The sequence below is a fragment of the Fundulus heteroclitus genome, unplaced genomic scaffold, assembly GCF_011125445.2.
Source record: "Fundulus heteroclitus isolate FHET01 unplaced genomic scaffold, MU-UCD_Fhet_4.1 scaffold_49, whole genome shotgun sequence".
Taxonomy (NCBI): domain Eukaryota; kingdom Metazoa; phylum Chordata; class Actinopteri; order Cyprinodontiformes; family Fundulidae; genus Fundulus; species Fundulus heteroclitus.
This window is the reverse complement of record NW_023396912.1, coordinates 496,962-524,218: the sequence shown is the minus strand read 5'-3', so window position 1 is coordinate 524,218 and position 27,257 is coordinate 496,962. Positions and strand designations below refer to the sequence as shown.

Sequence of the window (27,257 nt, the reverse complement as noted above, 5' to 3'; positions counted from 1 at the left end):
TTTCCTAATCTTTATAAAAGTCAAATCAAGACAAAGTTTGACTCAGAAATAACTCAATTAAACAACTTTATTAATAAAGCACTTTAATATACAACTCAGCTGGCTGCAGTATTTTACAGATCATAAAAAGCAAAAAATTTAGAACACAACAGAATAAAACACTGAGATACATAAAAACAAGCAAAAAAAAAAAAACTCAACTGGGTAAAAAGCCAAATAAGAAAAATGTGTTTTGGCAGAGATTGAAAACCAAAAAGTGAGTCCATATGTGCCCCAGCAGAATCATTAAAGCTTAATTTTCCTCTTGCTCCCCTTTGGTCAGCTCCCCCCCACTCTGCTCGTTTAGCTGCTGTTTCCATTACGGCTTTAACGACCCGCCGTCTGCTCTGTCACAATGTGATGTAACTGACTGCTGTTCACTGATTGGCCAGGAGCAGATCAATGGGAAAAATAGAAGATGGCCAAGGTGGCACAGAGGACAGTCTAAGAACTGTTCCACACCACAGGGTGGGGAAAATGTAAAAAAACACAAAGACAACAAATAGATGAAGGACCAGGAAGGCCGGAGGGAGTAAAAAAACAAAATCTGTCAACATCACTGGTGGAGGACATGATGTGCAACAGGATTTATTTTACTTTTGGCAAGGCAATGAAAAATTTACTTGTAAACCACATTTCAGACAATGCAAAGTGCTTTAAATAATTAAAATATAGGAAAATAAAAGCAAGTAGGAATAAAATTTAGAAACAATTAAACAAAATAAAACATGGGAGAATAGAAATTAAAAGCAAATATTAAAAACAGTTGGACTACAAACAAAAGTGGAGCATAGGAACTAAATGCTGCTTCTCCATGTCTGGTTCTGGTTCTGGTTCTGCAGAGCAGGCTGGAGCCAGAAGACCTGAGTGGTCTGGAGGGTTGATGCCCTGATAACAAGTCTGTGATGGATTTAGGTGCTAATTCAGGGATTTATAGACTAACAGAAGGATTTTAAAGTCTATTCTCTGAGATTCAGGGAGCCATGGAAGGATCTGTTGCAGTGAATTACTCCAAGGTAAAGCTGGTTATCTGAGCAGGCGACTAGCTCGAAGGGGGAAAACAGTCGTCGTTTGGGAAAGCAGACCTAGCTGGGCGAGCTGTACACGGCCTTACCAGTTCCTGGTGTGGCTGTGTTCGTTCTCTGGAGGCGTACTAAGCTTTCCTGCAACAGCCGAGAAAAATCCCAAGGCTGGTTTTGGTATAGACGGATTCTTTACTGTGGTTACCCAGAAGATACGCTGCAGACTTAGCTTTTTACCAGCCTGCATATGTAGCGATTCTGCAAACTCCAGCTGGATCCTCTGCTCCACTGAGGAAGATGAGAAGTTTCTCCCCAATGCTGCTAGGGCAGCGAGTAAAAGAGAGCGATAAAACTGGGCAGCAAGTCTTTATACAGTGAGTCCCCCTGCTGTGAGAGGCAGTCCCCTGGGGGCCTGTAAAAATCTCACATTTCAGTAGCTTTAAACTTTAGTCTGATGTTATTCGTCATGGTTTGATTGCACAACACAGTCCTTACAAAAACAAAGTATGATCATCATATTACTCCCATTCTGAGGTCCTTACGTGGGCTACCTATTGCTCAGAGTAAATTTAAAAATCTGAAAGCACTTACTAGTCAGAGCCCTGACTACACCCCATGCTCATTGAACTGGTGAGCTCTTTCAGCAACAGACCACTGCAACCCAGATAATAGATCACTTCCTTAATCCCAGCTGCTCTTAGACTGCATTAGCTCTGTTTCGTCCAACAACATCTATTAAGTGTTGCCAACATGCTAATGGTTGCACAGGTTCTGATCTCATCATAAATCATTTACATTGTCTCAGATCCTAATGTCCATTTGTAAGTTCTTTTTGCTACACATCCTTCTGAGTCGGCTGCCTATTTTGTTAAACATCACAACCAAAGTGTTTCTTTCTTGTGTGAATCGTCATGTGTCTACTTAAGTCTGATTTTCTGGAAAATCTTTTACTACAATCACCACAACCAAAGGGTCTCTCTCCTGTGTGGGTTTTCATATGTCTCTTTAACTGATTCTCAAGGGAAAATCTTTTTTCACAAGCATCACAACCAAAGGGTTTGTCTCCTGTGTGTGTTACTGTGTGTGAGTTTAAATTTATCTCGCAGGAAAATCTTTTCCCACATGTACCACAACCAAAAGGTTTCTCTCCTGTGTGGGTTTTCATGTGTCTCTGTAACTGATTCCTGAGTGAAAATCTTTTTTCACAGGTGTCACAACCAAAGGGTTTGTCTCCTGTGTGGGTTTTCATATGTCTTTTTAACTGGTTCCTAAGGGAAAATCTTTTTCCACAAGCATCACAAGCAAAGGGTTTGTCTCCTGTGTGGGTTCCCATGTGTGACTTTAAGCCTAGCTTTCCAGAAAATCTTTTGCCACATGTATCACACCCAAAAGGTTTCTCTCCTGTGTGCATTCTCATATGAGAAATTAAGGATGACTTGTAGGCAAATCTTTTACCACATGCATCACAACCAAATAGTTTTTCTCCTGTGTGGATTATCATATGCAATTTTAAATGTGACTTCCAGGAAAACCTTTTCCTGCAGGCATCACAACCAAAAGGTTTGTCCCCTTTGTGGGTTACTCTGTGTTCTTTTAAAGATGACATCTTTGAAAATCTTTCCCCACATAAATCACAACTAAAAGGTTTCTCTCCAGTGTGAATTGCCCTGTGATTAATTAAAGCTGTCTTTGAGGAATACTTTTTGCCACATGCATCACAGCCAAAGGGTTTCTCTCCTGTGTGGCTTTTTATGTGTCTTTTTAAATCTGACTTCCAGGAAAACCTTGTCCCACATACATCACAACCAAAAGGTTTCTCTCCTGTGTGGATCACTCTGTGTTCTTTTAAATGGGACTTTCTGGAAAACCTTTTACTACATGCATGACAACCAAAAGGTTTCTCTCCAGTATGGACTTTTATGTGTTCTTTTACATGTGACTTTCTGGAAAATCTTTTTCCACAAATATCACAACTAAAGGATTTCTCTCCGGTCTGGATTATTATGCTGGTTTTTAGATTTTTTTTCCTTTTAAAACTTTTACTACCTTTTTTTACTGACTTCATATTTGAATCTCTGTCCTTAATTTTCACTTCTATACAGTCAGCTGAAGGGCGGGTTGTAAAATCTCTGACTTCTGTTAGCTGTTGATGATAGTTAGAGAATGGAGGTTTCTCTTCATCCTCTTCACTTTTCATATTAACAACAGTTGATGGAAACCTGGTATCTTCAGTCTCCTCCTTCAAATTCTCTTGCTCTCCTTTCTGGCTGCCACAGTTTCTTTCACCTTCCTCCTTTATGTAGAGCAGCTCCAGCTGATGCTGGTCCACATCAGGATTGTTTTCTTCAGGGACCTCTTCTTTAATGTCAGCATGCAACACTGAAACACATTACATGCATTATGACCAAGTATATCTTGACAATGGAACAACCATGGTAATGATCCAGAGACAATTGTAAATAGGTTAACATGACAGAGTACTACTAAAAACATTTTAGTAGTTGGCCAGGGTTCTAGTAGGAGAACCTGGTTTCTGCTACATATAGTGATTGTGGCACATCGTCACGGCGTAAAAAAGGCCGGCAAACCTTAAGAATGAATTTCTTTTTAAATATGTGTTAAAACAATGTACAGCATACGAGATATGTTTAGCGCAGCAGAAAACCTCCTGGACAACATTAAAGCTAGCGCTAGCTGTTATTAGTCGTTGAAGTCAGCCCTGGGTTGTATGGACGCTCGGCCGTTTGGATTGTGCTTTAACCGGACTGACCGACTTTCCAGTCCTAACCATGGTAAGAGATAGAACAACACGCCTGTTTGAAAGCTTGCCAGGCTTTAAGTGCTTGCTACTTTGTGTGTGCGAAGTGCTTGCTGTTTTGTGTTGCTGTATTCTGTGGGGAATAATAAATGTGGGCCTTATATTCTAACAGAAACAGTGTTTGAGTCCTTATTTGTGTTTTCCGATCTCTCCCGATGCTGAAATAACCATTTCACAATGGAACAACCATGGTAAAGATTAGATCCAGAGATTATTAGTATTAGTTTATTTAAAATTAAGTAATACACAAATAAAAGCTGCTCAAGGCGCCTGCTTTAAGGGGGAGCAGGCAGTAATATAGACAGCAATACTGCAGTAGGCCCTGACCCTCTAACGAGGAGACGAGGCTCTACCTGTAAACCGCCTCACTTCCTGGGGTTAGTCAGGGTCGCTAATATGATCCTACCTTTGGAGGCCAACAATTTAAAGGGCTTATTCATGTGTGTTACATCTGTATTCAAGAATCTGCTAAATATGTACATCATGTTGAAAGTGAAAACTTATAAACGTAAACAGGTTACTCAGTCCAATCAAAAGACGGAAGATTTTAACAAAATTAAAAAGGGTTAATGGTGGAATAGCATAGAGGAAACTCATCTCTCAGAAACGGAACTTAAAATGATCTAGAACGGGTTTTAAACATCAATATTCATCTTCTTATTCAGCGGGTCATAGGAGGGGAGCGGCAATATTAATATAAAATAGGAAGGATTATTCTGCTAAATGTTTATAGACAAATGTTTGATTTAATTATAGCAGAAACTCAAAGTATTTTGATCTGCCGGGGAGATTTTAACATAAGGTTTAATTTGAAGCTCATCTCCTCCAACTGCAGAGTAACTCAACTGAAATTAATAAATAAAGGATTCAAATGGGCTCTAAATGATGTAGGGCTGATGGATCTGTGGAGAAAACTTAATCCAACAAGGAAATAGTTTACATTCTTCTCAGATCCACTCCCTCTTCTCTAGAACTGATTATTTTTAGTAAAGAGGGGTGGCAACAAGTCACCTTAGTCAGAGCTGACATGGAGAACGTAGAGTCAGACAGAACTGATATTTTTCTGATGGGAAGCTGATGAATCCAGAGAGTTTTGGCCTTTAGCTGCAACACGGACACAAAGAAAGTAAACACAGCCTTACTGTTGATAGGAGCAGCAGTTAATGGAAAGCTGCTATCAGTCTCCTCCTTCACAAGGAGCTGCTCTCCTTCCTGACGGGCCCCGGGTTCCTCCTGTTCCTCCTTTATGTGGAGGGGCTCTGACTCCTGCTGCTCCCCCTCAGGACTCTGTTCTTCAGGAGCCTCTTCTTTAACATCTGCAGCCAACACTGAAACACATTACATGCTTTATCAACAACTAGATCTTTAAAATGTTACAACGATGAGAAAGATTCAGCCAGTCAAATTCGTTGTTTTTTTTTTCCATTTTTGATGCAGTGTCACTGAGAAACAGCCGTTGCTTCATTGATCCAGATACCCAGAACGCACAAAACAATTGTTTTTGTTGCTGTATGAATGGAAACTTCTGTCTTTTTTCTTTTATTAAACACTTTACAGGAAAAGGGGGAAATCCAGTTGTTTTGCCAGCAGTCCTACAAAAAAATGGTTCAACAACAACAACCAAACCATATTTTCTTTGTTTTTCTAACTTGAATAAGAAAAATATTACAGTTGACTATAAAGGCATAATTCAATAATCAGACTCACATGCAGGCAATAAAAACACCTCAGATTGTCATTACTCTACGTCAGGAATGTCAGACTCATTTCTATATTTGGCCACTTGTGTTTCGTGAAGTCTTTAAAAACGTCCGGTTGCACCTGCATAGACGAAACTTTTGATTTTATAATTATCATCACAAAGAGCACTTTGCTCTGGTATCATAAATTTAGTCCCATTTATTTAAAGTTATCAAATAAACTTTAACTAGTCAATAAAAGACCAATCATTTTAAGTCAAAACCTACGAAAAATATAAGTTCAATACTTTTTGTCACATTTGATAAAGACAGAACGACAATAAGCAAATCTTTATATAAAAACAGAAAAAAGTGGAGTAGCATCATCTATGCTAGCATCAACAGCTAAAGCCAAAACCAGGGAACAGAGCGCCACTCTGGTCACTCTGGTCAACGGTTCTGTAAGATTTCAGCTGCAGAGGCAGTGGAGGACAGGATGGACGAAGTTTCCTGAGTGGTAAAGTGACGCTAGCAGCGTGACCGCTAACGCGGGCTAATGCTAGTAGTAGCGCTAACAAACGCTAAACGCTGCGGTTGGCCTGGAGGCGTGAGACGGACTGAGAAGCTTTCAGACCCAAACGGTTGCTATGATGACAGAAGTTTGTACTATTTGAACCAGTAGAAACATTAAGTTCAACACTAAGAGGGCGTCACTAAGACGTTTAAGAGAAATGTTGCAGAACTAAACAAGTTCACATGAAAATGTTAAAAATCGCACCTTAACATTAGACTAACATCTTAGGCCCCATTTATAGCCATTTTTAAAAAAAAAAATACACTTACACTTAAACTCTTATCATTCTGCACCACTTCTTCTCTTTTTGGACATTTCAGCGTTGATGTCTCAAACTGACATCTAGTGGCAGGATGCTGTAACTACAGAGTTAAATATAAAAATGCATAAAGTAGAGGATATATGCCTCTCTTTTATGACACAATATACTTTTTTTGGGCTCTTGAGGGCTGGATAAATTACCTTGACGGGCTGAATTCGGCCCGCAGGCCGTGAGTTTGACACCAGTGCTCTAAGGGGTTAATTTATCACTGCAGTTCTATGAAGACATTTGTCACCATGGCTGAGTTTCATCAAGGCTCCCTGTAGTCAGACATTTTCCGCTCTGCGGCTCTTGAAGCACGCGTCATTATCCAGGACTCACTGCTGGTTTTCCAGACCACAGGTCAGAACCTTAGTCGTCACCTTTCAGAGCAGCAGGTTTAACCACCGCCCTGACCAGACATCGTTTCTCCTCTATTGAGCTCTTCTGTGAGTAATTACGCATGTTTAGAAGAAATCAGACCGGAGCAGGTAGAGTCGGACAGAACTGATATTTTCTGATGGAAGCTGATGAATCCAGAGAGTTTTGGCCTTTAGCTGCAACACGGGACAAAGAAAGTAAACACAGCCTTACTGTTGATAGGAGCAGCAGTTAATGGAAAGCTGCTATCAGTCTCCTCCTTCACCAGGAGCTGCTCTCCTTCCTGACGGGCCCCGGGTTCCTCCTGTTCCTCCTTTATGTGGAGGGGCTCTGACTCCTGCTGCTCCCCCTCAGGACTCTGTTCTTCAGGAGCCTCTTCTTTAACATCTGCAGCAAACACTGAAACACATTACATGCTTTATCAACAACTAGATCTGGACAACGTTCCAACCATGCCAGCAGACTGGGAGCTCCACGCCGCTGTGCGCCGTCCTGGTGAACGCTCGCTCACTTTCTGATCACACCTTTGTTCTCAACCACTTCATCTTAACACACCAGCTGGATTTCCTCATGCTGACGGAGACATGGACCAAACCATAAAAAAAAAAAAGAAATAATAATAATAATAATAATAATAATAATAATAATAAAACTGGCGAGGCAGAGGCGGCGGCGGCGGCTTGGCGAGGCGGCGGCAGCGGCCCCCGCCTCGCCAAGATAGCGCTGCGGGAAGCTTGATGTTCATACTTTCACTGTTAGTCATTGTTTGTACTGCAGTTTTTTCCACTTTTCGTTGCGTTCGCCTGTCTGCTAAGCTCAAAACAACCGCGCCTGGCTTGACGGAGAAACCAGAACAGCTGAGCATCTTTACGACAGTGCACTTTTACTTTCGCCCTCTGGGGGGAGCCTCGCTGGAAAATCAACCCTGGTTGCATAGTATACCTTTAAAGATTTATTGTTGCTCTTTGACAGTGTAATTTGGAAAAAAACTGGTCAGTTATATAACTTGTTTAGCTTATATCATGGGATGAACTGGTACATGTTTTTGAGTTCACATAACTAAGAGCAACATATATGCTTGTGCTCTGAGTTTTGCCTGTTATTTTGTTTCTCACATAAAACTAAGAACAACATGTGTTGACTTGTGGTGGGAACTTATGACAATGTGTTGTGGGAAAGACTGATTTCATGTGAAACTACAATTGTATTGTGCTTCACACGCTGATTTGCACTCTGAGTTTGTGATGTTATTTTATTTCTCACATTGATTGCGCTCATGTTGTTTCGTTTCACAAACTGCTGAGATGCTGGGAACGGTTTCTGTTTTGGAAACATGTTTTGGGAAATGGATTGGCCGTGGGGAGAGAAAATGGCCATTCTTTCTCCACACCTGGCCCTTTGTTTGTAAGTATATAAAAGGGGAGACTGCCATCAGTCCAGTGAATTCTGCCGTGGGAGGAGGCCCGGCCGCGTTGATGTCGCTCTAACCGGACCGACCGACTTCCCAGTTCTGTGCCATGGTAAGAGACCTGTTGAACATCACGCCAGTTTGAAAGCTTCTCGGCTTTGATGCTTGCTACTTTGCTATATTCTGTGGAGAATAATGAAGGACATAGTTATCCTAGCAGAAATAGTGTTTAAGAAGTGCTTGCTGTTTTGTGTTGCTGTATTCTGTGGGGAATAATAAATATGGGCACTATTAACAGAAACAGTGTTTGTGTTTTATTTGTGTTTTTGCCGATCTCTTCCAAACCTGAATAAAATTTTCATAAAACACCAGGTGATAATGAACTAGATGTTGCCCATCCAGTTAGTTAGCCAATGAACTACAAGGCCTGCTTGCCTCTGTGGACATGATACAGTCAGTGATACAATCAGTGAACGCCTCCACACTCAAAGAAAGCAGACCTGGGGGGCCTAACGTTCAGACAACTTTTTCTGATCGTCATTCCTACTAAATTCGACTTGTTTGCTGAACATCTTCTGAACAATTGTTTGCTAGCTGGGTAACAAGCTGCTCACTGTATACTTTTATCAGAGTAGGTAGACAAGCGCTGATAATGAGCTGACAGAGAAGAGAAACACTGTAGAGAACCCAGAAAGCATTAAGGGCAGATGGAAAATACCAAGATACAGCTGCTGGAAGCCATAGATTGATGACAATTAGCTCCCTCAGACTTTTACAGAGTAAGCTAATGCTAGTTCTAGCTTGCTATGTTCTATACACCATAAGCCGTTCATACATAGTGTTAGAGCGCTGGGATATCCTGTAATGTCTATACTGCGTCCCACAGGCTGCTGAGACGTCCTGGATGCTCTGATGCTAAACCATATGAAAAGATTCAGCCCTAACTGCTGCATTCAACATTATCTGAATCTTCCTAATAAAGTTGTGTGATTCTACCATTTCTCCAGATTTACGTCAATTATATATTAGAAAAGACTGAAGGTTAAACAGATATCTAGAATACAACCTTAATGTGTTTTTATTTAGGCTGGGTATCTTTGTAACCAAAGCCATTATCACTGCATGTGTCACAGCTTCCTTTAACCGTCCCGTCATGCACACTCGGTGGCCAGTTGGTTGGATTTTATGTCTTTTACTGAAAGGCGTGGTCAACAACACACAAATAGTGCAGTGATCGTCTCTACTGGTCCACTAGTCACTCTGTGTACTGTAACACAATTCCAAGTTAGCCTTTGAACATAACCACTAATACTATTCAGAAGAGAACCGGATTTGATGGCTTACTATAGCAGAGCGCTAAACAGAATGTGAGGAATTTTCGGTTTCCCTTCACATTTATAGGCAACCAGTAGAGGGCGCCAAAACCACCCATCACAGGACAATTATGAAACATTTTAGCAAGAATTTCATCTGTATATCCAATACCTGTTACACATGTACCCAAGCAACCCACCCTGAGTTAGTAATAGGGCGACTGTGGCTTGATGGGTTGAGTAGTTGTCTGGCAATCACAAGGTTTTGGGTTTGATTCCAGCTTCCCCTTGCCACATGTCGATGTGCCCCTGGGCAAGGCACTTAACCCCAAATTGCCTACCGAGCTGCGTCTCGGTCTATGGGGAGTATTCACCTAGTATTCCCAGGGCACCGCACATGGCAGCCCACTGCTCCCCCAGGGTGATGGGTTAAAAGCAGAGAACACATTTTGTTGTAATGTATGTTTCAATGACAATAAAGATACTATTACTATTACTGGTAAAGAGGAATTAGAGTGCTTCAGTATTAAAAGGACAATTAAATACATAAAGATAAAGACTTCAAGAGAAACAGATGACTGAAAATAAGTTTGGAAAAAAAAAAGCAGAGATAAAACTATGATAGTAAACCGTCTCCCCCCTGAAATGTCTGTGATGTTTATGTAATGTTGATGGTACTGAAACAACAATTTCCCTCTGGGAGTATTAAAGTATGTCTGAATCTGAATAGTTAAATATTAAAAGAAAAACAGATTTATAGCTGATCAATTGGTCAATTGTTAAAAGCTGTTCTAAGGAACTTTTCCACGCGGAAAGACCAGAAAGACTTGATGCTGAACTACATGCTAAGGGTAGTCTAAGCTAGCTTAGCATCTAGCATCACTGCACCACAGCAGCTAATGCTAGCTTAGCATGTAGCAGCTAATGCTAGCTTAGCATGGAAGCACCGCCAGGCTTAGCCAGTTTTCTGGGGAAACTCTCCAACGAGTTGTGATGAAGAGGAGGAATCCATCAGCTGCTGAAAACGGCTCCTAAACTTTAGCTCCATCCACACAGTTAGCATGAAGAAGGAAATCTCCAAACCTGATGGGTGCAGCAGAACTCTGGGCTGGAAAACATCCCCCATCATTGGTGTCTCCTCTGCTGCGTCCTGCCGCTCTTTGAGCTCCTGCTTCCCTCCAGTTTCTCCGCTGTGCCTCCAGCTGCTGGACTTCTTTCCAGACTTCATCACCTGCAGCAGCTGCTGCTCTCTTTCTGGCCTCACAGCAGAACAACAAAGAACCCGGAGGATCAACGTTTAAAGGCGTAGACCCCGCATTTACTGTCACGGCGCAAACAGTACGGCCGCCATCTTGGTGCGGTCAACCTGAGAACAGCAGGATTTCTCATCAACTTGTCAGTAAAACGACACATAATCACTTCCCTTTCTGATGTCAACTATTAGGAAAACTGACGGGGTCCTATAGAGAGATATAAGGATATAGATATAGAGAGATAGATGCTAATATATTTTGATAAAGATGGCAAGTGTCCATATATGTTTATATACATGTTATATAAACAAAACATATATGGATAACTTTATGCCGTACTTGTTCGTTTCCCACAAGGAAGTTAAGCATGGAGCTACGTTATAATTTTGTACAGTCCTGGTGGCCCATTGAAAGAGGAAAAAGTTGTGTTATTCTAACTGTTTTATATGTATGGATACATTTGTCAATGTTGTTTTTGCATAAATTCAAGTCAGCATTTAAAATGATATAATTTGAAATGATAAGCTACACAAATATGTGTTTCAGCTCTTACGGTGGTGATATGTGGGTTTGAATGCTACGGTTAATGGAATATGGTTTTAAAGGAATTAAAATGTCATAAAACCATCATTAAAGTCTAATCATTGATTGGGGCAGCATGCTACACAATGGATGACGATTATTACAACAGGCAAAATTGTATCCCCTTTTGAGAAAGCCTGTCCTAGAGTAATTAACAATAAAAAAAATATATAAATCGTTCAGTTTTCATTATAGGATTTTCTTTTATGGGGTGCCGAATTTTAAAATTTTACGAAAAAATTTTCACCATCACTTTCTTCACTATTAGGGAATTTTGTCACATTTAGTGGGAAAAGCTTAAAATAAATGTTAAATCCCTATGTAAAATATTATATCTAAATATATATATTAAATCCATTTCTAGAAGCAATATTTATACCTAAAATGTTATATTTATATCTAAATCTTATATCTAAATCTAAATATGTATCTTATATCCTGTATATAAATCCAAAATCTAAATATATATCCATCCATTTTCTGATCCGCTTAATCCCTCGTGGGGTCGTGAGGGTTGCTGGTGCCTATGTCCAGCGTTCACCAGGCGAGAGGCGGGGTACACCCTGAACAGGTCGCCAGTCTGTCGCAGGGCAACACAGAGAGACAAACAACCATTCAGACACACACTCACACCTAAGGACAATTTAGAGAAGCCAATTAAGCTAACAGTCATGTTTTTGGACTGTGGGAGGAAGCCGGAGTACCCGGAGAGAACCCACGCATGCACAGGGAGAACATGCAAACTCCAAGCAGAAAGACCCAGGGTCAGACTCGAACCCAGAACCTTCTTGAAGCCCCTAATCATATATCTTATGTTTAAATATCTATCTTTAATGTAACTTTTAAATCTAAACTTACCAATAGTCAAGCGTACCTGTCGCCTGCATTTGCTTGTGACAAATTTTTTGCCAGTTGGGAAAAGCGAGGGAAGGGATGTTAAATGTTTGATTAGCTAGTTGAGCTTGTAGAGCGTTTCTTTTCCAGCAGGCACCCACGGGACACCTGTCAGTGAGAACAGAGGAGTTGTGATGCCTCAGGTCCTTGTGTCCGCCTGCTTGGAGCAGCTCAGTGTATCAATCTGTATGGGCGTTAAGAGAAACGTTGACTTAGACATTTTTCTAATCATCTGCAGTTAAATAATTATATATATATATATATATATAGATCCAAATAAAGTGATAGTGACGTTGTGCAAGAACAGTGCAAAATAATAAATAAATGTCAGTTACAGAGTGGGGGTGTCTGAATCTCTAAGGGAGACGTTGTAGAGATTGATGGCCACAGGCAGGAATGATTTCCTGTGGCGCTCTGTGGTGCATCTGGGTGAGAGGAGTCTTCTGCTGAAGGAGCTCCTCTGCTGGGTCAATGTGTCATGGAGAGGATGTGAGTCATTGTCCAAGATGGACTGAAGCCTGGACAGCATCCTCCTCTCTGTGTCCAGCTCCTCCCCCACAACATCACTGTGAACTGTAAACGATGTATTTTACGTTTTTATTTGCAGAATCTCCTGATCACTTTGTTCAGTCTGTTGTTGTCAGCGACCCTCAGTCCACTGCCCCAGCATGAGACAGCAAAGAAGATGGTACTGGCAACAACAGACTCATAAAACATCCTCAGCATCGTCCCACAGATGTTAAAGGACCTCAGCCTCCTCAGAGTCGGCTTTGGTCCTTTTTGTAGACCGCCTCAGTGCGCCTAGTCCAGTCCAGCTTATTGTTAAAGTACACTCCCAGGTACTTATACTCCTCCACAGTGTCTACAGGGACCCCCTGGATGGAAACAGGGGTCACAGGTGTTTTTGTTCTCCTCAGATCCACTATTACCTCCTTAGTCTTTGTCACGTTGAGCTGCAGATGGTTCAGCTCACTCCAAGAGACAAAGTTGTCCACCACTGTCCTATCTTCACTCTCATCACCCTTTTCAATGCAGCCAACTATTGCTGAGTCATCAGAAAACTTCTGAAGGTGGCAGGACTAGTTGAAGTCTGAGGTGAAGAGGGCGAAGAGGAAGGGGGAGAGGACAGTCCCCTGAGGGGCCCCAGTGTTGCTGACCACCCTGTCAGACACACAGTTCTGTAGGCGTACATACTGGGGTCTGCCCATCAGGTAATCAACAATCCAGGACACCATGGAGGCCTCCACCTGCATCGCCGCCATCTTCTCACCCAGTAGAGCCGGGCGGATGGTGTTGAAGGCACTGGAGAAACCAAAGAACATGATTCTCACAGGGCTCGCCGGCTTGTCCAGATGAGTGTAGACTCTGTTCAGCAGGTAGATGATGCTGTCCTAAACTCCCAGACGGGGCTGGTAGGCGAACTGTAGTGGATCAGTGAAGGGCCTGACCATGGGCCTTAGCTGCTCCAGGACTAGCCTCTCAAAGGTCTTCATGATGTGGGACGTCAGTGCTACCGGTCTGTAGTCCTGAGGGCCGTTGGGACGCGGCATCTTTGACACAGGAACGATGCAGGACGACTTCCACAGCACGGGGACTCTCTGGAGGTGCAGGCTCAGGCTGAAGACTTGGCTAAGTACTCCACACAGCTGGTAGGCACAAGCTTTGAGCACCCTGGGGAATACACCATCAGGGCCTGCAGCTTTGCCGTAATGCAGTCTGGTTAGCTGTCTTCTCACCATGTCAGGAGTGAAGGACACTGTAGTGGTAACAGTAGGGGGAGGGGGGAGGTCCTCAGGTTGTAGAGGACATGATGTAAAGCAGGGGGGAGGGGTAAATAATTATAAACAATTAACTTATATTAAAGAGATAAATAATTAATTATCAAACTAAATATTTAGATTGAAGTTAAATACTTCACTTAAAATAAGGGTCAGAGCAGACTACCTGCTGGGGAGGCAGAGATCTTTTGGAGAGCAATCATATGAAATCATTATTGGCCCTTAATGGGCCTTTTCCTTTTCAGGCTGGATTTTTTGATCCCCTTGGACTCAGACAGCACTGGTTAGATCAGTGTTTCCTTCTCCGTTGTACTATGTATGGCAGAGAGCAGCAGGAGAGAAGCCGCCGAATCTTCATTACAAATGGAGGGTCAGTTGAAAGCTAAAAGTTGGGCAGAACGAGTAGTGTGGGGTATACAGGGGCCACGGAAAAGTGCATCTGACTGCAGCAATTAAGAAGAATAACCTGGATCCATCAATACTAAGTAATTATCAACCAATATCAAATTAGCCATTTTTTGGGGAAAATAATAGAAAGAAATAGATTGTCAACAATCAAATAGATTTTTGGACAATAGTTTTATTGTTTATCCATCAGGTTTTTGTCATCACAGTACTGAAACTGCCCTTGTGAGTGTTGTCAATTACCTCCGACTTAATAGCGAAAATATAAATATAAAATCTTCATTTTGGTTTTACTCAATATTAGTGCTACATTCGACACGATTGATCACAGCATTTTACAATCTTGACCAGAACATTTTTGTACATTTGACACATTACTCAGATGGCTTAAATCCTATCTTTATGATTTGTGGAGTTCCCCAAGGTTCCATCCTTGGTCCCCTCCTGTTCAGCATCTACACGCTTCAACTTCTTAAAATTCTCCAGAACAATAAAACACATTATCACAATTATACTGATGACAACTGTATTTCTGTGTTTTACAAGGTGACAACAGTCCAGTACAATCCATTATAGATTACAATGATCAGAAAAACACCTGTGTGTGTCAAAATGTTTTTCAAAAAGATAAAACTAAAGTCTTAATTTTTGGTCCAAAACAACAGATTACAGTTCAGTGCCCACCTTCAGTTTATTGGTTTATAGAGCTCTGACAAAGGCAGAAACCTTGACATTATCATGGACCTGAACTCAACAATAACATTAAAGGTATCATTAAGACAGCATATTGTCACATTAAAAAGATATTGTCAGAGCAAGACTTTGAAAAGTTAGTTCATGGTTGTGTTTTCAACAGATTCAACTATTGTAACACTGTTTTTACAGGACTTTCAAAAAATAAAATAAAAATAAAATACAAGTCGTAGGCATTGTTTAGATTTCAAAAATAAACTAACTAAAAGTACGCTCTAAATAACCCATTTTGTCATTTAGTAGACGGGAACAGTTCTGTTTTTGCCTACCCACGGGACCCGGATGTAGCGCTGACGTCACGCGTGAACTGATCTATTGCAGATGTAATTTCATGTGCCTATCTAATTCTGACCTCCAGCGAAATCTTCTACTACAAGCATCACAACCAAAGTTTTTTTTTCCTGTGTGGATATCCATGTGTGAATTGAAGTTTGGCTTGCTGGAAAATCTTTTCCCACATGTATCACAGCTATAAGGTTTCTCTCCTGTGTGGATTCTCATGTGTCTATTTAAGGGTGAGCTGGCAGAAAATCTTTTACCACATCTATCACAACCAAAAGCCTTTTCTCCTGTGTGGATTGACATGTGTATCGTTAAATATGACTTTTTGGAAAATCTTTTATTACATGCATCGCAACCAAAACGTTTCTCTCCTGTGTGGATTATCATATGCATTTTTAAGGCTGAGCTGCGACCAAATCTTTTCCCACATGCATCACAACTAAAAGGTTTTTCTCCTGTGTGGATTCTCATATGTCTTTTTAAGGATGAGGTGTAAGAAAATATTTTACCACAAGCATCACAACCAAAAGTTTTTTTTCCCATGTGGATTTTTTTGTGTTCTTTGAAATATGACTTTCTGTAAAATATTTTTCCACAAACATCACAACCAAATGATTTCTCCCTGGTATGGCTTATTATGCTGGTCTTTAGATTTTTCAAATTAACCTTTGTACTATCTACAACTATTTTCATTGAATCCACATCTGAAGCCTCATCTTTAATGTTCACTTTTTTAAAGTCAGTTGAAGTGCCGGTTGTAAAATCTCTGACTTCTGTTAGCTGTTGACCATAGCTAGAGAACGGAGGTTTCTCTTCATCCTCTTCACTTTTCATATTAACAACAGTTGATGGAAACCTGGTATCTTCAGTCTCCTCCTTGAAATTCTGTTGTTCTCTTTTCTGGCTGCCACAGGTTATTTTTCCTTCCTCCTTTATGTAGAGCAGCTGCAGCTCCTGCTGGTCCACATCAGGATTGTTTTCTTCAGGGACCTCTTCTTTAATGTCGTCATACAACACTGAAACACATTACATGCATTATGACCAAGTATATCTTGACAATGGAACAACCAGGGTAATGATCCAGAGACAATTGTAAATAGGTTAACATGACAGAGTACTACTTAAAACATTTTAGTAGTTGGCCAGGGTTCTAGTAGGAGAACCTGGTTTCTGCTACATATAATGATGGTGGCACATCGTCACGGCGTAAAAAAGGCCGGCAAACCTTAAGAATGAATTTCTTTTTAAATATGTGTTAAAACAATGTACAGCATACGAGATATGTTTAGTGCAGCAGAAAACCTCCTGGACAACATTAAAGCTAGCGCTAGCTGTTATTAGTCATTGAAGTCAGCCGTGGGTTGTATGGACGCTCGGCCGTTTGGATTGTGCTTTAACCGGACTGACCGACTTTCCAGTCCTAACCATGGTAAGAGATGGAACAACACGCCTGTTTGAAAGCTTGCCAGGCTTTAAGTGCTTGCTACTTTGCGTGTGCGAAGTGCTTGCTGTTTTGTGTTGCTGTGTTCTGTGGGGAATAATAAATGTGGGCCTTATATTCTAACAGAAACAGTGTTTGAGTCCTTATTTGTGTTTTCCGATCTCTCCCGGTGCTGAAATAAACATTTCATAAAACACGGACATAACTGATATTTTCTGATGGGAAGCTGATGAATCCAGAGAGTTTTGGCCTTTAGCTGCAACACGGACACAAAGAAAGTAAACACAGCCTTACTGTTGATAGGAGCAGCAGTTAATGGAAAGCTGCTATCAGTCTCCTCCTTCACCAGGAGCTGCTCTCCTTCCTGACGGGCCCCGGGTTCCTCCTGTTCCTCCTTTATGTGGAGGGGCTCTGACTCCTGCTGCTCCCCCTCAGGACTCTGTTCTTCAGGAGCCTCTTCTTTAACATCTGCAGCCAACACTGAAACACATTACATGCTTTATCAACAACTAGATCTGGACAACGTTCCAACCATGCCAGCAGACTGGGAGCTCCACGCCGCTGGGCGCCGTCCTGGTGAACGCTCGCTCACTTTCTGATCACACCTTTGTTCTCAACCACTTCATCTTAACACACCAGCTGGATTTCCTCACGCTGACGGAGACCTGGACCAAACCAGGTGATAACAGCTTTCTCAGAGCTCCTCCCCCTGGCTTTTCCTTTCTGTACAACCAAGACAGTTTTTCTCCCAGCAGAACACGAGCTTTTAATGGAAGGTTATGCCGAATTTGAGTCATTAATTAAAACGACAGTGAGATTTACACAGTGGTCACAAAAAAGTTACTGGAATATTACAAGCAATGGTGAATTAAAGAGTTTTAAACAACTTCAAGACAACTATAACCTGGAAAAATGTGATTTCTTTAGATACCTTCAGCTAAGATACCATTACAATAAAAATAGCTAATTTTTGGAGGAGGATGAGACAGGTATACTTAAAATCTTAGGTATAGACCTCCAAAAAAACAATATCCAAACTATACTCATGTCTACAAACAGAGAGAAAATGTAATACAACATATCTTAGGGTTAAATGGGGAAAAATAAGCTAATCCACACGTCAAGTTCTGACCTTTGGAGGGAATTTTCCTGGACATGCATGCTGCGTTTTTTTGTTGAACCTAACATTAAAAGTAAACATTGTAACAACACTGAGATTGCCAAATGTTGGAGGAACTGTGGGAATGTGTCTGCAGGACATTTTCATGTCTTCTGGAAATGTACTAAGATCGCTTCCTACTGGTCAGGAGTGATAAAAGATTCAGGTTGCTGTCGTAAAAACGGACATGACTACGACAGACTTCCCTATCTCCCCCGCTTATAAAGCCGCGATCTAATCCTGTTTACATCAGGTCTATCAAACCAAAGCCAGATCCCTGGTTCAGATCTCTACACCAACGCTGTTCATCATCCTGACCACTTCATCCCATATTATTGTAGCCATGGCAACAGTGGCCAGATACAAGCAATCAAGAATATGAGCAGCCATGTTTTTACATCTTTTAGATGAGAGGGAATTAGAGGTGGAAATAATCAGTGCTTCAGTACTAAAAGGACATTTCTTTTTAAAATCTGTTCATGAGGGGGGAAACATTTTAAATATATCTGGATGTAAATAAAAGTAAAAGAATACAAGTGGGTGGACAAAAAAAATAAAATCACTACTAATAAATACACAAATAAAATAAAGCCCAAAAATGGACTGAAAATAAGTGGTTTGAAAAAAAACTAGCATTAAAGCAAAAAGATAAAATACAATAGCTAAATATATTTGTAGCTAATTAATTGATAAAATATTGAACGCATTTATTATTTGGTTGCATTAAATGGAAAAAATTAGATGCTTTTGGCCCAGTATTTCTTTTATTGCCACATTGCGTTATTGTATGTATTCTGAATTATGGCAGGATTGGCCCTCCATATGATGCTTAACTACATGCTAAGCTAGCATTAGCACTAGCTAGCTTAGCATGAAAGCACCGCCAGGCTTAGCCAGTTTTCTGGGGGAAAGCCTGCAACGAGTTGTGATGAAGAGGAGGAATCCATCAGCTGCTGAAAACGGCTCCTAAACTTTAGCTCCATCCACACAGGTAGCATGAAGAAGGAAATCTCCAAACCTGATGGGTGCAGCAGAACTCTGGGCTGGAAAACATCCCCCATCATTGGTGTCTCCTCTGCTGCGTCCTGCCGCTCTTTGAGCTCCTGCTTCCCTCCAGTTTCTCCGCTGTGCCTCCAGCTGCTGGACTTCTTTCCAGACTTCATCACCTGCAGCAGCTGCTGCTCTCTTCCAGCTTCTGGACTCACAACCAGAACAACAAAGAACAGAACCAGAGGACCCACGTGGCTGCACGGCATGAAATCCTGGTTGCAGCAAGTAGCGTGGACAGACCACGTGACAAACACAAACCATATAATGACGCCATTTACACCCCGGAAGTGACGGGGTCGCTATTTGCTAAACCAGCAGCAGTTCTCACTTTTTTTTCTTTTGAAATCTTTATTGATTTTGGCTGTTAATCATAACTTAACGGTCGTATCTCAAGTTTTTATAGAAACTCTTTATTTTGACCATATTTAAAGCAGAACAATGATATAATAAATAAATTTGCACCTAAAGCTAATGTTGATTATTTGCTTGTATTCATAAAACAAAAAAAATCAAGATTATCCGATCGTCAAATGAAACAGGTAACAATATATTTACAACTATTGTAACTTATTGTTTTTACTCTTTTTTTTAAGCCAAAGACTTCTTAACTATTGCTGATAAGTGCTGAACCAATGCTTTCAGTGTAAAAAGTAAATAAGACATTGCTGCACAGGTCAACTGAGCTAAAGCAAAGGGATAATTTATAAATGTACATAATATGTCAAGAGAACATTTAACAACTGAACATAAAGTGAATGGAAAATTTGTGAATATTCTCAGTGCTTTCAGTATTGACAGTCAGAGCAGTGTCCAGGTTTGCAGTCACTGTAATAACGAGGTATTCTCCTCGTCTCCCATTACCTCTGAAACCCTCACAGACTTAGTACTTTCTATTGCAGGAAGAACATCTTAAAACTGCAAAGGAACTCCGGGGAACGGCTTTCTTCTAATGCTGTTTACTTCCTTGACTGTCAAACCACCTACCACCCACATGACACACTGGTTTGTTTCTGGCCTTACTTTGTTGTTGTCACACGTTGCTACAGATACAAAAAAAAATTTCAGCTGACCTCTCCAATGGTGATTTTAAAAAGGGACGAACAAGAGGGAATTTCCCATTGAATTAAAATATATGCTCATCTAATGTTAAAGTAACAATAAATAAAATGTCATTGTCTTGTACCACAGCAAGTAGAGGTTAATTATATTGTTTAAACTAAAGAATTAGCTTCATGTCTATGATTTACACCCTACCTTGTTTTACTATAATGTAACGGGTTCAAACATGCCAAAAATAAAAATAAAATTAAGAATATATTTCTAATAAGAATGATTAATTAGCAATAGATAATAACTAGGTTCAATTTACAAGATTTATGGATTAAAATGAAGGAAAATTTCCATTGATTTAGATTTCCTAATCTTTATAAAAGACAAAGATTAAAGTTTTACTCATAAGTAAAACACTAATAACCCAGTTTAACAACTTTAATTGATAAAGCACTTCAAGATACAACTCAGCTGGCTAAAGTGTTTTTCAGATCCTAAAAAGCAGCTTGTCAACAGTTAAACACATTTTTGGACTTAATCATTTTGATGTTTATCAATCACATTTTTGTCAATATCAAAGTACTGAAACTGCCATTGTGAGTTTTCATTGACCTCATTGCAATACAATCTCAATTCTAGTTTTACTCGATATTAGTGCCACATTCAACACGACTAATCAAGACATTTGACCACCTTGCCCAAAACATTTTGTCTGTATAGCTGACACTTTTCTCAGATGGCTTAAATTCTATCTTTCTTATAGAGGTTTTTAAAATCCATAGGTAACCACAGATCTAAGCTCAATAAAATCATTTGTTGAGTTCCATCGTTGTCCCCTCTTCAACATTTACATGGTCCACTTGCTCGATTTATCCAGAACAATGAAACACACCATCACAATTATACTGAAGACAACTTTATTTTAGTCTTTTACAAGGTGACAACAGTCCAGTACAATCAATTGTAGATTACAATGATCAGATTAACACCTGAGTGGTTCAAAAATTTCTTTACAAAGACAAAAGTGAAGTTTACATTTTTGGTCCAAAACAATAGATTACAATTCAGTGTCCACCTTCAGTTGATTGGTTTAAAGAGCTCTGACAAAGCTAGAAACCTTGGAATGATCATGGACACTGACCTGAACCTCAATAATAACATTAAGCATGTCATTAAGACAACATATTATAAAATAAAAAATTTTGCCAGGGGTAGACCATTGATGTCTGAACAAGACTGAAAAATTTGTACATGTATTTTTTTTCAGCAGACTGAACTATTGTAATAGTTTTTACTGGACTTTAAAAACAAAACAAAACAATAACACTAACTACAATGTATTCAAAAGGCTATTACTAAAGACCTTTAAAAAACAAACTATAATCCTATTCTGAGGTCCTGACATGGTCTACCTATTGCTCAAAGAGAAAAGTTAAAAATCTCAAAGCACTTACGAGTCAGAGCCCTTTTATTAGGTTATTGAGCAATGATGAATGGAGGCTTCGTTTACAGCAATGTGCATTTATATATATATTTTTTGATTTTTTTGCTGCTTCTAGCGGCTTGCTTTAATTGACAGTAGACCGACAGGAAAGGGGAGAGACATGCGGCATATGACCGCGGGTCGGATTCAAACCCGGGACGTCCGCGTCGAGGACTAAAGGCCTCCAAACATGGGTCGCACTACCCGCTACGATACGAGCGCATCCCGCATTTAGAAATTCTGATAGTGTGCAGTAGGCAGTAACATTAAGGTGATTGTAACAAATGACGGGCGAGTAAGAGTGGGATCATTTTAAAACGTTGGACTGAAGTCTCCACCTGGGCGCGATGGTCCTCACAGCCCTTTGGAATTAGCTTTTTCTAAGCTTATTTGTTTTGGCTTTGTGAATTCCGAAGAGATTACCTGATTGATAAATCAGCACATCGCTACCATTGGGAGGGATTTCAATTCTATATCAAATGGACGAGCCAATCAGGAACAACAGGTGGGATTTTTGTAGATGTGATGTACAACAGTAACAATTTTTTGATTCAGACAACAATTGGCGTTATTTCATCAGTGTTGTCCAATCTACTAAATATTGATTCTATCAAAGAATACCAGAGAATCGCTATGAAGGCTTTTGTTAGTGGAAAATGTTTTTGTCATTCTCCCAACCAGGTTTGGAAAGAGCACGTCAGTAAATACATCTCTAACGGAGCAATTCTAAATGGATATGTGGAGCTCGGCGTAACTACATCCATCCGATAGGAGTCAGGTTGTGGAACTGGAGAGCTCATTCAGCAACAGACTGCTGAAACCCATATACTCAATAGCATACTTTCATTAGTCCTTCATCCCAGCTGCTGTTAGACTGTATTATCTCTGCTGTTTCCAACAAACTATTAAGTGTTGACAACATGCAACGGTTGCAGGGTTCTGATCATAAATCATTTACATTGTCTCTCAGATCCTAATGTCCATTAGAACATGATTTTTGCTTCTATGACTCCAGTACAATCATATAACATAATCTTTTAACATTGTTGTGTGAATCGGCTGTTTTTCATAAACATCATAACAAACATGTTTCTTTCTTGTGTAAATTTTCATGCGTCTTCTTAACTCTGACTTTCCAGGAACATTTTCTCACAATCATCACGACCAAAAGGTGTCTCTCGCATATGTAATTTCGTCCATGCATCCAATTTCCAACACACTGTTCGGGTCGCGAGGGTTGCTGATGCCGATCACCAGCTGTCAATGAGCGAGAGGCGGGGTATAACGTGGACAGTCTATTGCAGATGTAATTTCATGTGCCTACTTAATTCTGACTTCCAGCGAAATCTTTTACTACAAGCATCACAAGCAAAGGGTTTTTCGCCTGTGTGGATATCCATGTGTGAATTTAAGTTTAGTTTTCTGGAAAATCTTTTCCCACATGTATCACAGCTATAAGGTTTCTCTCCTGTGTGGATTCTCATGTGTCTATTTAAGGATGAGCTGGCAGAAAATCTTTTACCACACCTATCGCAACCAAAAGGTTTCTCTCCTGTGTGGATTCTCATGTGTATCTTTAAATATGACTTTGTGAGAAATCTTTTATCACATGCATCACAACCAAAAGGTTTCTCTACTGTGTGGCTTCTCATATGCATATTGAAAAGTGCCTTCCAGGTAAATCTTATCCCACATAAATCGCAACCAAAAGGTTTCTCTCCCGTGTGGATTATCATATGCATATCGAAATGTGCCTTCCAGGTAAATCTTCTCCCACATAAATCACAACTAAAAGGTTTCTCTCCTGTGTGGATTATCATATGTCTTTTTAAGGATGAGCTGGCAGAAAATCTTTTTCCACAATCATCACAACCAAAGGATTTCTCCCTGGTTTGGCTTATTATGCTGGTCTTTGGATTTTTCAAATTAACCTTTGTACTATCTACAACTATTTTCATTGAATCCACATCTGAAGCCTCATCTTTAACGATCACTTTTATAAAGTCAGTTGAAGTGCCGGTTGTAAAATATCTGGCTTCTGTTAGCTGTTGACCATAGTTAGAGAATGGAGGTTTCTCTTCATCCTCTTCACTTTTCATATTAACAACAGTTGATGGAAACCTGGTATCTTCAGTCTCCTCCTTGAAATTCTGTTCTCTTTTCTGGCTGGCCCAGGTTATTTTCCCTTCCTCATTTATGTAGAGCAGCTCCAGCTCCTGCTGGTCCACATCAGGATTGTTTTCTTCAGGGACCTCTTCTTTAATGTCAGCATGCAACACTGAAACACATTACATGCATTATGACCAACTATATCTTGACAACGGAACAACCAAGGTAATGATCCAGAGACAATTGTAAATAGGTTAACATGACAGAGTACTACTAAAAACATTTTAGTAGTTGGCCCGGGTTCCAGTAAGAGAACCTGGTCAGAATGTACCATTAATACCACAACCTCAATGGTCAAGAGCTGGACTGATATCATGGAACCTCTTAACCATTAGCTTACCAGCCTTGATGCAAGGAATTCAGGCCATGGGACAGTCATTAAGAAACTCAACCGTCAGTCTTCAATGACTCAAGGTTCTTGGTAGCGCATTTCAGCATAATGGACCGTTACACTGAAAGTTGTTAGTTATGCTTAAAAAGTACAACACGGATGTTTGAGAGCAACACTGAAAAGTTAATAAAGAACTTTAACGTGCATCAGCGCAGCAGAAAACCTCCTGGACATCATTAAAGCTAGCGCTAGCTGATATTAGCCTGATGAACAGCCACCTTCACCTGCACTACGTTAACGCTCCACTGCAGGAATGCATCCAGAGAAGCAGCAAAATGACACACCAGCGAGCACAACACCCCACGCACACGCGTCCCAATGACAGCTTACAACCGTTACAGGGAACTGAACTGCTTTGTGGCATGGTGTGGAAACAGTGACTTCATTCTTAGTGCGGATAAAACAAAAGACATGATTGCAGATTTCAAGAGAAACAGGAATAGTTCCAACTTTGTTCCAGATATCTGCAGACCAACTTGATCAGGAACTGGGAGCTGTTCATGTTCATCAGAGCGGAGAACGTAGAGTCGGACTGATATATTAAATAATTATTTTTCTTCTTTGTTCTTTGACAATGTATTTTGGGAAAAATTGCTTAGTTTTAAACTAAGAGCAACATATATGCTTGTGCTCTGTTTTTGAGTTCACATAAAACTAAGAACTACATCTGTTATTTTGCTATAACTTGTTTTAACTTGTGAAGGGAACCTATGACAATGTGTTGTGGGAAAGACTGATTCTGTATTCCTTATTTTGCTTATATTTGCGCTATTATCTGAGTTTGCAATATTATTTTGCTTCACACACTGCTGAGATGCTGGGAACGTTTTTTGTTTTGGAAACGGGACGAACAGCTCAGATGGGAGGGAGAAGTGGCCACTCTCGTTCCCATCCGATACTTTGTTTATTGGTATAAAAAGGAGGGAACCGCCCTCAGTCATTGAAGTCAGCCCTGGGTTGTATGGACGCCCGGCCGTTTGGATTGTGCTTTAACCAGACTGACCGACTTCCCAGTCCTAACCTTGGTAAGAGATGGAACAACACGCCTGTTTGAAAGCTTGCCAGGCTTTAAGTGCTTGCTACTTTGCGTGTGCGAAGTGCTTGCTGTTTTGTGTTGCTGTGTTCTGTGGGGAATAATAAATGTGGGCCTTATATTCTAACAGAAACAGTGTTTGAGTCCTTATTTGTGTTTTCCGATCTCTCCCGGTGCTGAAATAAACATTTCATAAAACACGGACAGAACTGATATTTTCTGATGGGAAGCTGATGAATCCAGAGAGTTTTGGCCTTTAGCTGCAACACGGGACACAAAGAAAGTAAACACAGCCTTACTGTTGATAGGAGCAGCAGTTAATGGAAAGCTGCTATCAGTCTCCTCCTTCACCAGGAGCTGCTCTCCTTCCTGACGGGCCCCGGGTTCCTCCTGTTCCTCCTTTATGTGGAGGGGCTCTGACTCCTGCTGCTCCCCCTCAGGACTCTGTTCTTCAGGAGCCTCTTCTTTAACATCTGCAGCCAACACTGAAACACATTACATGCTTTATCAACAACTAGATCTGGACAACGTTCCAACCATGCCAGCAGACTGGGAGCTCCACGCCGCTGTGCGCCGTCCTGGTGAACGCTCGTTCACTTTCTGATCACACCTTTGTTCTCAACCACTTCATCTTAACACACCAGCTGGATTTCCTCATGCTGACGGAGACCTGGACCAAACCAGGTGATAACAGCTTTCTCAGAGCTCCTCCCCCTGGCTTTTCCTTTCTGAACAACCAAGACTTCCAGGCTGTGGAGGTGGGTTTGCCACTGAATACAACCAGGCCATCAGCTGCTGCTGCAGTCCATCCAAGAGCTACAGCAGCTTTGAGCAGCAATTATTCCTCTTACAGTCCACATCTCCTACCCTGCGCTAATCATGATCCGGCTAATTGGGTTCTTCCAACACACCTGTTGTTTATGATTAGTATGGCTGGATTGAGTTATCTGAGATAACTGCGCGTTCATGTGTTTGTTTAAAAGGGGAAATGTATCGATAGTAGAAACAATGATCAGCAGCGCTGCTATTGGCTGTTCAGCATGACCAAAGAACGCCCACAGTTTTTCTCCCAGCAGAACACGAGCTTTTAATGGAAGGTTATGCTGAATTTGAGTCATTAATTAAAACGACAGTGAGATTAACACAGTGGTCACAAAAAAGTTACTGGAATATTACAAGCAATGGTGAATTAAAGAGTTTTAAACAACTTCAAGACAACTATAACCTGGAAAAATGTGATTTCTTTAGATACCTTCAGCTAAGATACCATTACAATAAAAATAGCAAATTTTTGGAGGATGAGACAGGTATACTTAAAATCTTAGGTATAGACCTCCAAAAAACAATATCCAAACTATACTCATGTCTACAAACAGAAAGAAAATGTAATACAACATATCTTAAGGTTAAAAGGGGGAAAAGATAAGCTAAAATAACAATAACTGATGTTTGGTTAAATATTTGTAATTCTGTGATCCACACGTCAAGTTCTGACCTGTGGAGGGAATTTTCCTGGACATGCATGGGGCGTTTTTTTGTTACACCTGACATTAAAAGTAAACATAACAACACTGAGAAGGCAAAATGTTGGAGGAACATTTTCATGTCTTCTGGGAATGTACTAAGATCGCTTCCTACTGGTCAGGAGTGATAAAAGATTCATCGGAACTTGACACCAACTGTATAAGTAAAGTAATTAATTTTTTCCTTTTTTATTAGTTGTTCTGTCATTTTTGTTGGAAGGGGGTTCCAATTGTTCAATGTATGTATGTAAAAAACGACAGGGAACACCTCAAAATCTGTTAAACCCAGGAGAGAGGGCTGGCAAAAAGTAGCAGACAAATTAATGCGTAAATATGTCCATGTTAGATGTTTCTATCACTTTCTACAGTATGTATTTTTGCATTTATTAATTTCATATTTACTTTATTCTTTTATGTCAGAGCCTCCATGGGAGCCACTAGAACATGGGGACAAGTAAAAGTGAAATACAAGAATA

General features: G+C 40.5%; 2 protein-coding genes across 9 annotated transcripts in view; one reads left to right on the top strand and one right to left on the bottom strand.

Annotated features, from left to right (window-relative positions):
* Window positions 1-27,257, top strand: part of LOC110367769 (zinc finger protein 239-like) — a 577,202-nt gene that overhangs the window by 233,041 nt on the left and 316,904 nt on the right. The gene's annotated exons all lie outside the window — the stretch shown is intronic.
* On the bottom strand, window positions 1,292-3,942 carry LOC105922768 (gastrula zinc finger protein XlCGF57.1). The gene has a single exon (XM_036132320.1). It carries the CDS (start codon window positions 3,256-3,258, stop codon window positions 1,930-1,932), a length of 1,329 nt encoding a protein of 442 aa, XP_035988213.1. The 5' UTR covers window positions 3,259-3,942; the 3' UTR covers window positions 1,292-1,929.